This window comes from Propithecus coquereli, unplaced genomic scaffold, assembly GCF_000956105.1.
Source record: "Propithecus coquereli isolate 6110/MARCELLA unplaced genomic scaffold, Pcoq_1.0 Scaffold44, whole genome shotgun sequence".
Classification (NCBI taxonomy): Eukaryota; Metazoa; Chordata; class Mammalia; order Primates; family Indriidae; genus Propithecus; species Propithecus coquereli.
The window spans coordinates 12,595,282-12,608,100 of record NW_012150174.1 but is presented as its reverse complement, the minus strand read 5'-3'; the positions used below and the strand labels follow the sequence as shown (position 1 = coordinate 12,608,100).

At 37.0% G+C, this 12,819-nt stretch overlaps 1 protein-coding gene across 1 annotated transcript in view; it reads left to right on the top strand.

Moving 5' to 3' along the window:
* Positions 1 to 12,819, top strand: part of NLRP14 (NLR family, pyrin domain containing 14) — a 31,950-nt gene that overhangs the window by 6,134 nt on the left and 12,997 nt on the right. The window contains exons 4-6 of the mRNA XM_012654282.1: positions 1,588 to 1,752; positions 4,159 to 4,329; positions 12,095 to 12,265. Coding sequence (XP_012509736.1) covers positions 1,588 to 1,752; positions 4,159 to 4,329; positions 12,095 to 12,265 — 507 coding nt within the window. The remainder of the gene's footprint in view (positions 1 to 1,587; positions 1,753 to 4,158; positions 4,330 to 12,094; positions 12,266 to 12,819) is intronic.

Genomic DNA, 12,819 nt, shown 5'->3' with positions numbered 1-12,819 from the left:
TGACCAAGGTTGCACATCTGATTGTAAGTCCTTGGTTTGCCAGCTTTACCCAGGCCATCTCATTGCCACCACATACAACTGCAGAAGTACCACTCTTCCAAGAGTATACATTTCATTTCTCTCTGAACTGTGGCAGTAGACATTATGGGTAGGGATGCTTTGACTTTTATCCTCATTGGGGGGTTGTGAGTAATCTTTAGTCAGTTTTCTTAATTCTGACTTCAGAGTTATATTTTAAAAAGATGTGCTTGAACCCAAGGCATTAGAACGTCTTTCATGCCTATTAATAAATGTTAGAAAGGTATTCTGGCCACTAGATTGCCAGTTCTCCTGCTAGCTTCCCTCACTTTTGTTGTAGAGTCAAATGCTAGAGTTGGCATTGCTGCTAAAATTAAAAAGAAGTCTTAGAACCCAGTGTCTTAAAAGAGACAGTGTAGGTGACCTCAGTCTCTTCTACCACATATTATAACTACATTGTAAACTTTACGAGGGCAGGATCTCTGTCTTGTCATTTTATCAATAGTATTTGGACATAAAGCACTTAACTATTTGAGTGAATGATTTATTATCTTATTTGCACAAATTTAAGACTTCAAGTGTTATAGACCACCACTCTTCAATGTCATTCATTCCAATTTAAGGTACAGGAACCAGTATTTATTGGGTAGCTATTATGTATGAGGCAACACATTAGACTTTCATATATTTTAATACATAGTGATTAGTTGTTAGGAACACTTGGAACATGAGATATTTTCTAAGTATTTCCTATAGATTGCCTTACTGAACCTTCACAGTAATTCTAAGGAATAGATACTATTATCTTCATTTTTCAAGATGATGAAGCTGAGGTTCACATCAGTTAGTAAATTTGCCAGAATCACCTAGTGAGTGATTTTAGTGAGTGGGAGAGCTGAGTTGAGATAAGCTTATGCTTATAACCACTAGGCTATTCTTGGTTTTATTCCTTATTATACTTTATTAATGTTTATAGTGAGCCTATTGATAACATACCTAATGATTAAATCATCCAATATTTTAAAGTTTACAAAGTGCTTTTGTGTCCTCACTAAAATGGACTATTAAGTCCACAAATCCTGTTGAGAGAGATTACATTTCCATTTTATAGTTGAAGAAAATTTAGGATATCATAGAATTGATATGACTTGCTTAAAATAAGATAACTGGTAAGTAGTAGACCTGGGGCTCAAGTCTGTGGTTCTTAATTTATACCATATTATACCTAATGTCTGCCTACTAATCTTAAGCTTATTTTTGTGGTCATGTAGCATTTTTCTTCTTGATACTGGCTCTTTTTTGTCCCTCCTGAATCTCTTCCTCCAAAGTGAAGCCTCTCTGGTTTTTATTTTGTGTATTTTGAGGGAGTGGATAGGAGGTGAGGGGCTGTTGGACACATAAAACCTCTGGTGAGCTCAGAGGAAGACTTCTTGGTAGATCGTGCCCATGCTAGGGCTGCACTGGAAGCTCTTACAGAGTACACTACTTTTACCCCATTCCATCTTCTGACAGATGCCTGGGCTGACATAGATTCACTGGTCTTTTCTTTTTTCAATTATTTAGGCAAAGGAATGGTTATCGCATTACTCATTGCTGGCAAGATCTCTGTTCTGTGCTTCATACAAATGAACACTTGAGAGAATTGGACCTGTGTCATAGCAACCTTGATAAATTAGCAATGAAGATCTTTTGTCAAGAACTAAGGCACCCAAAGTGTAAACTGCAAAAACTACTGTAAGTCTGACTTGAAAAAAATTCAATAGAGTTATTCCAGTTTCTTTCTTTGTCCCATCTTCTACTCCTACCTGTTAGGAGAAGCCAATGGTAAACAAATACTTAAGATCCATTGTGTAAAATACTCGAAGAACACGAGTGATGGAAACATCTGGGGACGTGGGAGCTTTACTAACTTGTTCTTGGAAAGATTACACAGAGTGTTGACATGGGTTTTTCAGGCTTGACTAGGAATTTTCTAGATGAAGAAGAGCACAGAGCTGAGACATTTTAGGCAGGTCAACAAAGCACATTCAAAGACGTGTTCTGGAACTACTATTCTTTCTTAATTTTTTTCTATTAAGGAATAATTTACACTTAATAAAATGCACAGATATTAAATGTTCAGTTTGTTGAGTTTTGAAAGGTGTAAACATCTATATAACCAACACCCAAAGCAAGATAGAAAATATTTCCATCACCTCAGAAAGTTTCCTTGTACCCCTTTCTGTTCAGTCCTCCCACCCCATCCAGTCCCAGAGGCAATCGTTTTCTAATCTGTCACCACGGGTCAGCTTTCTCTTCTTGGAAATCATTTAGAATGATTCATACAGTATGCATTTTTTTTGTGTACATCATCTTTTGATCAACAGAATGTTTTCTAAAATTTATTCATGTTGCACATTTCATTTTTTTTATTGCTGATTAGTATTCTGTTGTGTGAATGAATATACTACAATTTGTTCATTTTTTTGTAATAGACTCCCAGGTTTTTCTGATATTTAGCTGTTATGAATATGGTCACTATGATTATTCTTTACAAGTCTCTTTTTAAGACACATGTTTTCATCTCTTGGGCTAATACCTGGGAATGGAATTACTAGTTCATAGATACTTGTTTAACTTCTTAAGATATCACCAAACTGTCTGCCAAAGTGGTTGAAGCATTATATTGTCCCACCAGCAGTAGTTCCAACTGCTCCTCCTCCTTGCCAACATTTGCTGTTATCTATCTTTTTCAAATTTTATTTTATCATAATTTGATTCTGGATACTCTATCACTTTTTAAAATTTGCTATGTCTCTTACCCTCTTGTCTCTTGGCTCTCCTAGGAGCTGGAAAGGATCCTGCTTTCCTCTGTATCTTTGGCCTGTCAATGAGCCCAAGGTTCATTTGGTGCTGAATGATGAACAAATGATAGATCTTTGTTTCCATTAGCACTGAAAATAGATGTCTTTTTTTGGGGACGGTGCGTCAGGCTTCTCACCAAATCTTTTCCTCAGAATCTGTGTTTTTAGTGACTAAAGTAGGTCTAGTCTTGCATAGAGATGTGGTAAGGCAATTGGATATGTGTTATGATTAAGGGGTTCCTGGAAGTCCTTTTCACTCATCTCTAAATATCTTCCCTACATTGTCCCTTCACTGGATGTCACTAATCCAGATCTTCACAATAGCCAATGCCACCTTTTGGGTTATATGGCTTCCTCTTTTGGAATACAGGGGTCCCTTGGGAGATGATACCATGATGACTATTCTCAGTCTTCGCTCCCTTAGTGTGGCCTTACTCTGGTTCCTTTTCCCTAACAAGTGAGATTGTGCTTTCAGTTTATATTTAATGAATGCCTTAGGCATTTTTACTAGATGAGGATTGTTAGTGCACCATATGGGCAAAATTTTTATTTTCTTGTGTATGCTTGCCTAGGGGTGGGAGGAGTAAGGGTGGAGGGTGGGTGGTGGGCAGAAGGGAGGGGAAGTTGTATTACAAAGGTAGGTTTTGAACAATTAATGAGCAGTGTACACATAGTGGGCATTGTGGACTAGCAGAGGCACTCTAGAAGAATCACATGTATCTAAGATTGAGTTAGGAGATAGAAAATAGGAAAGAAAATTGGCAAGATGTAACCTACTTAATATTTTGCTTTGGCTACCTCTTTATACCTAACGGAGTCAACAAGGTGATGGCATATTTTGCAACAATGTGTTTTGCTATTGGTGCACATCAAATAACTGATTATTTAAAGGATTTAAATATTGTGAATTAATGTTGTTATTGCATATGTGGAATAGTCCTAGGTAATTTTTGGTAGTTATTTCTGGGATGAAGAGTTAAGAGGCTCCTTTTCTGTATTCCTGATGTTATCACCTTATTTTCCTTTAAGGTTAAAAAAAAAAAAAAAGTTTAGAGTGTCATTTGTCAGGATATAAATGGAAATCAAATTGTAAGCCTATTGTTTTTCTAAGTAATGTCTTGAAACTCAGATTTATGATCTGACCTGGAATATGAGAAACCCAAAGTGGGATCAGAGATGAGAATAAGATAAAAGAATATTCATGCAATATCCAAGAATTAGATTAGAAAAAATTGGGATGCTGTAACCAGGAACAGAGATGATTTTGTAATTCCTCCTGCATGTTTTTCTTCCAAAGGTTGAGATCTGTCACTTTCCCTGTAAATGGTTGTCAGGATATCTCTAGTTCTCTGATTCACAACCAGAATCTGCTGCATCTCGACCTGAAAGGGAGTGACATAGGGGATAATGGAGTCAAGTCACTATGCGAAGCCTTGAAACACCCAGAGTGTAAACTACAGAAACTGAGGTAAGTCTTGAGGTTTTTATGATAATTGAGACATTTGTCCAAATAGACTCTTACAGCCTGGCTTTGCTCTTCACAGGGATAGCTTAAATCTACTTTTGTTATATGGAGTTGGAGGGAATCAGTAGAATCAGGCTGATTTCCTCCTGGCAGGGCTTCTCACTCCTCTCATCCCCCCACTGAAGAGTTCTCATTGTGTGGTTCTGTGTCTCTATCTCCTAAATCTGGGGGCGGGGGAATGAGAGAAGAGCCAGAATTTATAAACATTTAACACTTTTCATATTTCAGTGCTGGAATAGAGTCATTGTATCTTTGAACTCTCTTAGAAAAGAAGGCACTAATGGTAATCAAGGACAGTGCTGGGGCAGGCTCTGTTTCACTTGATTTTGGATAGTGAGTTCCCCTCAGTGTATAACTGCAGCTCAGTGACCAGCCCAGAAAGTTAAGAAAGAACAGTGTGGCAAATGTCAACTGTCAAGGCCCTTGCTCACAATCACACACTATTGATCTTAGTGGTGACTCTTTGGCTGATTTTTCTTTCTCTATGAATGTGAAAGGAGTAACAATCATACTTGGTCTCCACATCATGTAACAGGTTTTAAGAAAGATCTCATTTTCTAATAAAAGGCAATTAAGTCAGTTGTTGACAAAACTAAAACAAACAAAACAAATCATTACAGTAAGTTTTACCTTGGAAGTTTTTGTAATCCCTGGGCTCAGTTCCGGGAGAGTGATGCTTGAAGGGCCAAGGTAGGTCTGTATTTGTGGGGAGCAAATTATACTCCAGGTATAGGAATAATAAGTGAAATATGAAATAGGACCATCTTTGAATTTTTAAAAACTCTTATTAGTTTTTACAAGATGGAATTCACTTACAGCATGTCTAGAAAGTTGGATAATTCTTGAACATGGGTTGAGTTCAGTTGCCAGTAGGCCATGTGTCAGAGGTTTTACTAGATGGGTAGTAGTTTTAAGACATTATGAGGAATTTTCTGTAACCTGCACCTCTTGTCTGGAACCCAGGTGAGAGGTATGTCACTGGTTCCTATGTCTAAAAATAATACATATTAGTAGCAAAAAGCTGTTAAGTGGAGGAAAAGATGTTTTCTTACAGGGGGAGCTGTGGATCTAAGGGAAAAAAAAGCCTTGGCACTTGTAGTTCAGCAGGACTTGGTAAGATCCCTCCTTTTTAGCTGAGGTTTGAATAATGTCTTCTACCAATGCATCTTAATATAGGCCTAGTTGCCAGGCTTTCAAGAAGGAAACTATGTGTGTGGGTCAATTCATAGGGATCCTTGCACCAGTGAATAAAATGCTTTGGCAGAAATCATCAGAGGTTCATAATAATCTAATGCTGCATTATGTAGGATTGAATCTTCTCCCAGTGTGGATGGCCACTGGAGAGTGACCAGTGGTCTAGTAGGCCTCCTATTAACATTTCACATGTGGAAAGTTCCAGATTTCTGTTTGCTTTAGATCTCATGTTTTAAGAGCCATAGACAGTATGAATGCCTTCTTTAGTATGATTTGTGCATAGATCATCCTGAGCTTAACTTTTCAGAATTGCATTTCAATGTTTTACTCTCCCGATTCTAGATGATGTGGGTAGTGAAAGAATGTCTGCCTTGCAAAATATGATCCCCAGTTACTGTAAGAACTTTGAAAATTTGGAAATAAAATATTTTTAGAAACTTTAAATTGCAGAGACTCATTTCACCCCCTGTACCTGAGCATACTGAAAAGGTACACACAATCACTAATGTTCACAGGAATGTTTCACTTAGTATTTATTAAAGGTTCCCCCTCAAGGGGAGAAAGACCTACTCTCCTCATCTTGATAACTTTTTCCACATTGTGAGCCTGATAATAGGTTAGCTCTTAAAATATTCTGAGCAAGTAGGGGGAAAAAACAGAAAACAGAAGCCTTGGGGTATACCAGTAATTCCTAATTGTGCCCAGAATCTCTTCTTAGTTGGCGTATGCTCTGCCATTATGGGTTTATACATGAGGAGAGAGAGTGACTGTTGATTCCACCAAAAGCCACTTGGAGGAGGCCAAAATGGTATAAATGCAAAACACTCTCATCTTCAAAGATTTTGAATTAGAGGACTAATATTCCAGAAGGGAGAATCTAAAATAGTTGGATAAGAGGAACACGCCGGAGAATGGCAAATATCCACAGCCTTGTCTGTGTCTGCCTTGAGTAAAAATATTATATAACAGGTAGATAGCATATGAACCAGTAGAAAGTTTTGCTTCTCCAGGAGTGAGGAACTCTCATGGTTTACAATAGTTATTTACAATCATGAAGTACATAATGAGTCATAAGTATGACCAGATTTGGAGAAGTGAGAGTACACACTTTAAAACCAGAAGTTCTGCCACCTGGGCAGATTACCCAGTGAGCAGAGACTTGAGTTGAAACTAAACCACCAGCCCTCTCTTCTCCATTACAACATGTTTCTTTTATTCATTAACTTTAATAAACCTTGATATGTGTGTATACATGGCTTCATAATCATAAAAAATAAGGTTTAAATCAGTGGTCCCAAACCTTTTTGGTACCAGAGACCGGTTTCATAGAAGACAATTTTTCTATGGACAAGGATGGGGATGGTTTCAGGATGATTCAAGTGCGTTACATTTATTGTACAGTCAAACCTCTTTGCTAATGATAATCTGTATTTGCAGCCACTCCCCAGTGCTAGCGTCATCACCTCAGCTCCACCTCAGGTCATCAGGCATTAGATTCTCATAAGGAGTGGGCGACCTAGATCCCTCACATGCACAGTTTACAGTGGGGTTAGAGCTCCTATGAGAATCTAATGCCTCCACTGAACTGACAGGAGGTGGAGCTTATGTAGTGATGCCAGTGATGGGGAGTGGCTGTAAATACAGATGAAGCTTTGCTTGCCTGGCCAGCTCACCCTCTGTGCTGCAGCCTGGTTCTTAACAGGCCATCAACCAGTACTGGTCAGTGGCCCAGGGAATGGGGACCATAGGGTTTAAATGAAATATAATTAAAAGGTTTAAACTTTAACTTTTTAAACAGAAATAGTATGGAATATAAGACAATATACTGATTTTGCTTTCTTATTTTGAATACTGTGAAGAAAAAATGGGTAAAAAATTGTGTGGTAAGAGTACAATTTATTTTCTTTCTTTGAAATTTAACTTCTAGAAATCTTTGGCTAAACATAAATTGCTTACTAATTTTTAAAATATTATTCCAAGGTTCAAAATCAATAAATAAGTTTGGAAACTAAGTTAACATTAAGGATAATGTAACCACTGTTGATAACTAAGAATATAGCAAAACAATATGATACTTAAAAACCTGACCCAGGTAGTATAAAATATTTACAATATTCTCTGATTTCAAGATACATAAGATTTCAATTTATAAAGATGCTGGTCATTTATTTAGCTCATTTTGAGTATATACCCATATATATTTATATACTTTTAAGTATTAATATAAGTAATAATTATATGTTCAACAAAGGAATTGTAAGAGACATAAATTCTTTAATTTAGATTTCTTGTTAAAGAAAGAGAGCCTTAAGTGATCTAAAAAACCATGTTTGCATTTTTATTTCTTACTATGGTAAAATCAGGGAGGAGGCATGTAGCTGTCATTTAAATCTCAAATCACAGAACAAATTAATTTATCTAATGGTTAACCTTGATTTAGAGTAGGCCCTTGGAGCCTATTCTGTTAACCCAAAGGCTCCTTCTCTTGGAAACACCGTTTCTTTGTCACCTGTGGTACATTCATGCTGAGTCTTAGGGAACAGCTTCTGCAACCATATTGCTTCAGCAACAACTCTCTCCTGTTGTCTCTTAATTTCTAATTCATGTCAGAAAAATAATTTCACTCAACAAAATTACAAAATTCTTTTTTTTTTTGGAAACCTGGAAATTATACATCTGCATAAGAGAAAAATATGTTCACACAGCTGCGCTGAGCTCCTGTAGAGCTCATCTCTGGGAACAGTAGTTCCTCCTTACTGAGGAATGGCCCCTTCTCAAGTGATGGCGGTGTTCTGATCCCTAGTCTTCTAGCAGCACAGGAGAGATTACTCCACTATGGCTCAACTTATAAAGAAAGCTCCAGCATCTTGCATCAGATAAAATTCTACCCCAACTCTCAACCTTGAGAGCTTATTCTGGATAGATGGAACACAGATTCCTTCCACTGAATCAACTACATCTGGGACCACTTTATGGACCTGTAACCAATGACAGCTGGTCAGAGTTACAGCAATCAATAAGGACAACAAAAAGGATAAAAATTATAATTTGCTTACTTTTCAGGGGCTTTTGGATTTCCAGTCAAGGGCCTCGTTTCGGTGGTTCTATTAAAAGACAATTGGGCTGACTCCTCAGAAGGACCTAAGTTATAAGTTAATCTGTCTCCTCTGTTTTGGTGGCTCATATTTAGGGATCAGTTTGGAGTCTTCAGCTTGTAGCTTCCCTTTTGATTGAATCACTGTTGACTGATGTTAGATGTTAATATAAATAAGATCTCCAAACTCTAGAAAAAAAGAGTTATGTATTTTTTATTACTTTATGCATGTGAGAGGAGAGTGCCGATGATCTTTTTTTCTGATTTGACAAAATCTTTTCAATATTTGTAAAATTTGGGAACTCAGAAATATCAATTTGAATGTTATAAAAGTGATACATTATTAAATAAGATAATTGATAAAAATATCTGACTTAGTAGTAAAGGGTTTTCACAAGATACAGCAACAATTTCTAAAGTCTAGGTGTAAGATTACCTTACTATGATAAAACAAAATCATTCTTATAAAATATTTTCTGATTTTGTAGCTACAAGGGAAAGAGAGGACATTTTTTTAAAATGAGGCTGAGATTTATCAAGAGCTAGGAGGTCCCATAGCTGAAATTCTGTTAGCACTAAGAAAAAAAGAAGAAATCTCAAGAAACTCAAACTCGTAATATGGAAAGGATAAGAGCAAAATAGATTATGAACAAATGGACTACTGAGAATTTAATATTTATTATATCTACAGTTAAAAACATTTTTAAATGTTTTCAGTGCTATTTATATTTTTCCTTTATTAATCAGATATATTTTCTTTCATTCTTGTTTTATATATGTGTCCAGAAATTTGCAAATATTGCCTGTTTTTAATTGGTGATTATTTATTACTCTTCAGATGTTTCCCCCAAACATATGCTTGAATTATGAAATTCAAAAGGATTTAGACCTTTAAAACTCTTATGTAAGGCAATACATTTGGCATACCTCTATCATATAATTTCCAGTATGTTAATTTAATCTGGGATTACAGGGAATAGATATTTTTATACTTTGGACTCCTTTAGAACTTTTGACTTGTTGATCATGTCAGCACGCATGAATATAATGATTATTTAGACTTAATTCTATATACTTAATTTTTATCAATGTCTACTGCCATTGTTGTTTTTCTTAAACTCAACTTTCCCACTGTAGAAAAATCTTAATTTTGATTCATTGCATTCTTAGCTGATATAATTTTAAACTAATGTTTTCATGAAATGTGTATATGGTAGGTATATTTGATGACCTCCTTTATATCCTTTAATTGCCTTCCTAAGTGTATGACAACTTACCTGGGTTTTAGGTCTCCATCTTGTTCTCAGAATTTTGACTTGGCTCTATTATTTGCTAGCATTTAGTATTCTAATGAGAAGTCCAAGGACAACCTGACTCTTCAATACCTTAACTCATTTCCCATCTCCCCAATTGGTTGGTACTTTTATTAGTTATTAGTGATGTCAGGATATTTTTCATTTTTCCATGAAAGTACCTTTTCATTTGCTGGCACCCTTTCTCTGCCCCCCCACCCCTTTTCTTCTCAGAAATGATTTCTTTAAATTTGATTTTTAAGTGGTTTTGGTTCTGTTCTTCTCTTTCTCTCTGTTTTTCAAGAGCATCTAATAGTCATTGGTTGTAGCTCTTTGCCTATATAACTCCTACTTATTTTTTGGCATTTTAATCTTTTTTTTCCTTCCTTTTTGGGGAGTTTCTCAATTTATTTTCATTGACTTGATTTTGCTCTTCATTAAACTTAAATCCAATGCAGATTTAAATTTTCCCAGGTTTTTAATTTTATGGCACTCTTTTCTCTTAAACCTGTTCTCTTTCTTAGTCTGATCTCTACTTGTGGTGTGCTACTCTGGTTTCATAAAGTCTGCATCTTCCTATACACATAAAATATAAAGCAAATTTTTCTAAACATTTTCTTCTATTTCCTAGTTTTCTGTTTTTCATATATGCATATACTTTCTGTCCATTAGTGTGATGTTCTTTTTCTGTAAAACTTTAACATTTTATCCACAGGTCCCATAATATTGGGATGTTTCTCTGTTTAGAAGATCTCTGTTTAAACACAATGACAAGATTTCCCTTCTTTCCCTAACTGCCTGCTTGGTTGCTGATTACAATACCCTCCTGATTTAGTCTCCTCAGGCTGCCCGAACAAAATATAACACTCTGAGTGGCTTAAACTTATTTCTCACAGTTCTAGAAGCTGGAAGTTCAAGAGCAGGGTGCTGGCAGGGTTGGTTTCCTCTTGCCTTCTCGTTATGTCCTCACATACATGTACATATTTTACGTGTGGCCTTTTCTGTATATATGCCAACTCTTCGAGTCTCCCCCTCTTCAAAGAATACCAGTACTATTGGATTAGGGTCCCATGCTTATGATCCATTTAACCTTAATACTTCCTTAAAGGCCCTATTTCCAAATACAGTCATATTGAGGGGATTAGGGTTTCAACATAGGAATTTTGGAGAGACACAATTCAGTCCATAACACCTTTTCAGGGCAAGTTAAATTTTTCACCCTTAGGCCATGTTGTAGATATAATTCTGAACTGAGGAGGGAGCTTCTCCTTTTCCTACCTCTATGTACCCTGATTTTGATGAAGAGAAACAATTTCTGAGTGACTCAGGTTGATAAGTCCTTGATTAAAAGGAACATTTGTTCTGTGAAGTTTGGATTCAGTCAAAAGGCTGCGCTGAAGGATGTGGAGGGTCACATGTGGCCCTGAGGCCTCAGGTTCCCCACCACTGACCTAGAGCAACTCCAGGTGCCTGGAGTGCTACTGCTGCCTGACTCTTATTTCAAATAGCCGGTATCACTCGCAGCCATGCAAGACACAAGTTGTCACCAAACAGCCTCTCAAAATATTTTGAAGAGCTCTACATGTGCTTTTTCTGCTTCCCTTCCTTTTTTACTTTATTTTAGAAACTATTTTATTTACGATTTATTTTTTGTTTTCACTCTTAACAACTGGCCTCCTCAGAAAACATGATTTGACTCCCACGAATAAATGAGCTCATGGGAGACAGCTTTTGCTCTTGACTTCCTGTTCATCTCTGTTCTGTTTCAGAAGTCATAGTGTACAGGGGTACAGTCATCTTTCAATCCATCTTCTTCTAACTTGTAGTTAGAGGAAACTCCTCTCAGATTAAAAAATATTATATGAAGATATTTTTAAATGCTTTCATATGTATTTTCAAAGGGAATTGGGGAGGTGAGGATGGGAGAAACAAGCTCTCTTCCCTCCCCTCCTTAACTCTCTTGCAGAGCCTCATGCTTTAGTTAAATAACTCTCTCTGGAGAGAAGCTGGATTTTTCAGGCAAAGTCCTCCAAAAGACTGGGAACCTCTTATCCTCTGGCTGGAAGAGTGTCGGTTGTAATTCTTCTCTGACAAGTGGTCATTTCTGTTTTTCTGTATTGTTTTCCAGGTTAGAATCCTGCAACCTCACTGTAGTTTGTTGTCTAAATATATCTAAGGCTCTCATCAGAAGCCAGAGCCTGATATTTCTGAATTTGTCTACTAATAATCTACTGGATGATGGAGTGAAACTGTTGTGTGAGGCCTTAAGACATCCAAATTGTTACCTACAGAGATTGTCGTGAGTCTGTTTTGTTTTCTGTAGAGTCCTTTTGTCCAGTTCTCTATAGCTTAATTATGATCAGATGGAGAAACTGCTTGGGTCATGATACTAACTGGCTCAGTTGTCAATCCTGGATGAGCTCTGCATGAACCCTACTTTTCTTCCTCTACTTCTCTCCCTTTTTACTTAAGTTTTAGACACTTCTTTCCCTTCTGATTTTGTTGTTGTCGTTGAGACAGAATCTCCCTCTGTCGCTCTGGGGAGAGTGCAATGGTGTGATCATAGCTCACTGCACCCTCAAACTCCTGGGCTCCAGTGATCCTCCTGCCTTAGCCTCTCAAGTAGCTGGGACTGCAGGTGTGTGCCACCACACCTGGCTAATTTTTTCTGGTTTTTTTTTTTGAGACAGGGTCTTGGTATGTTACCCAGGGTGGTCTCAAACTCCTGGCCTCAAGCGATCTTCCCACCTTAACCTCTCAGCTAATTTTTTCTGGTTTTTTTTGTAGAGACAGGGTCTTGGTATGTTACCCAGGGTGGTCTCAAACTCCTGGCCTCAAGCGATCTTCCCACCT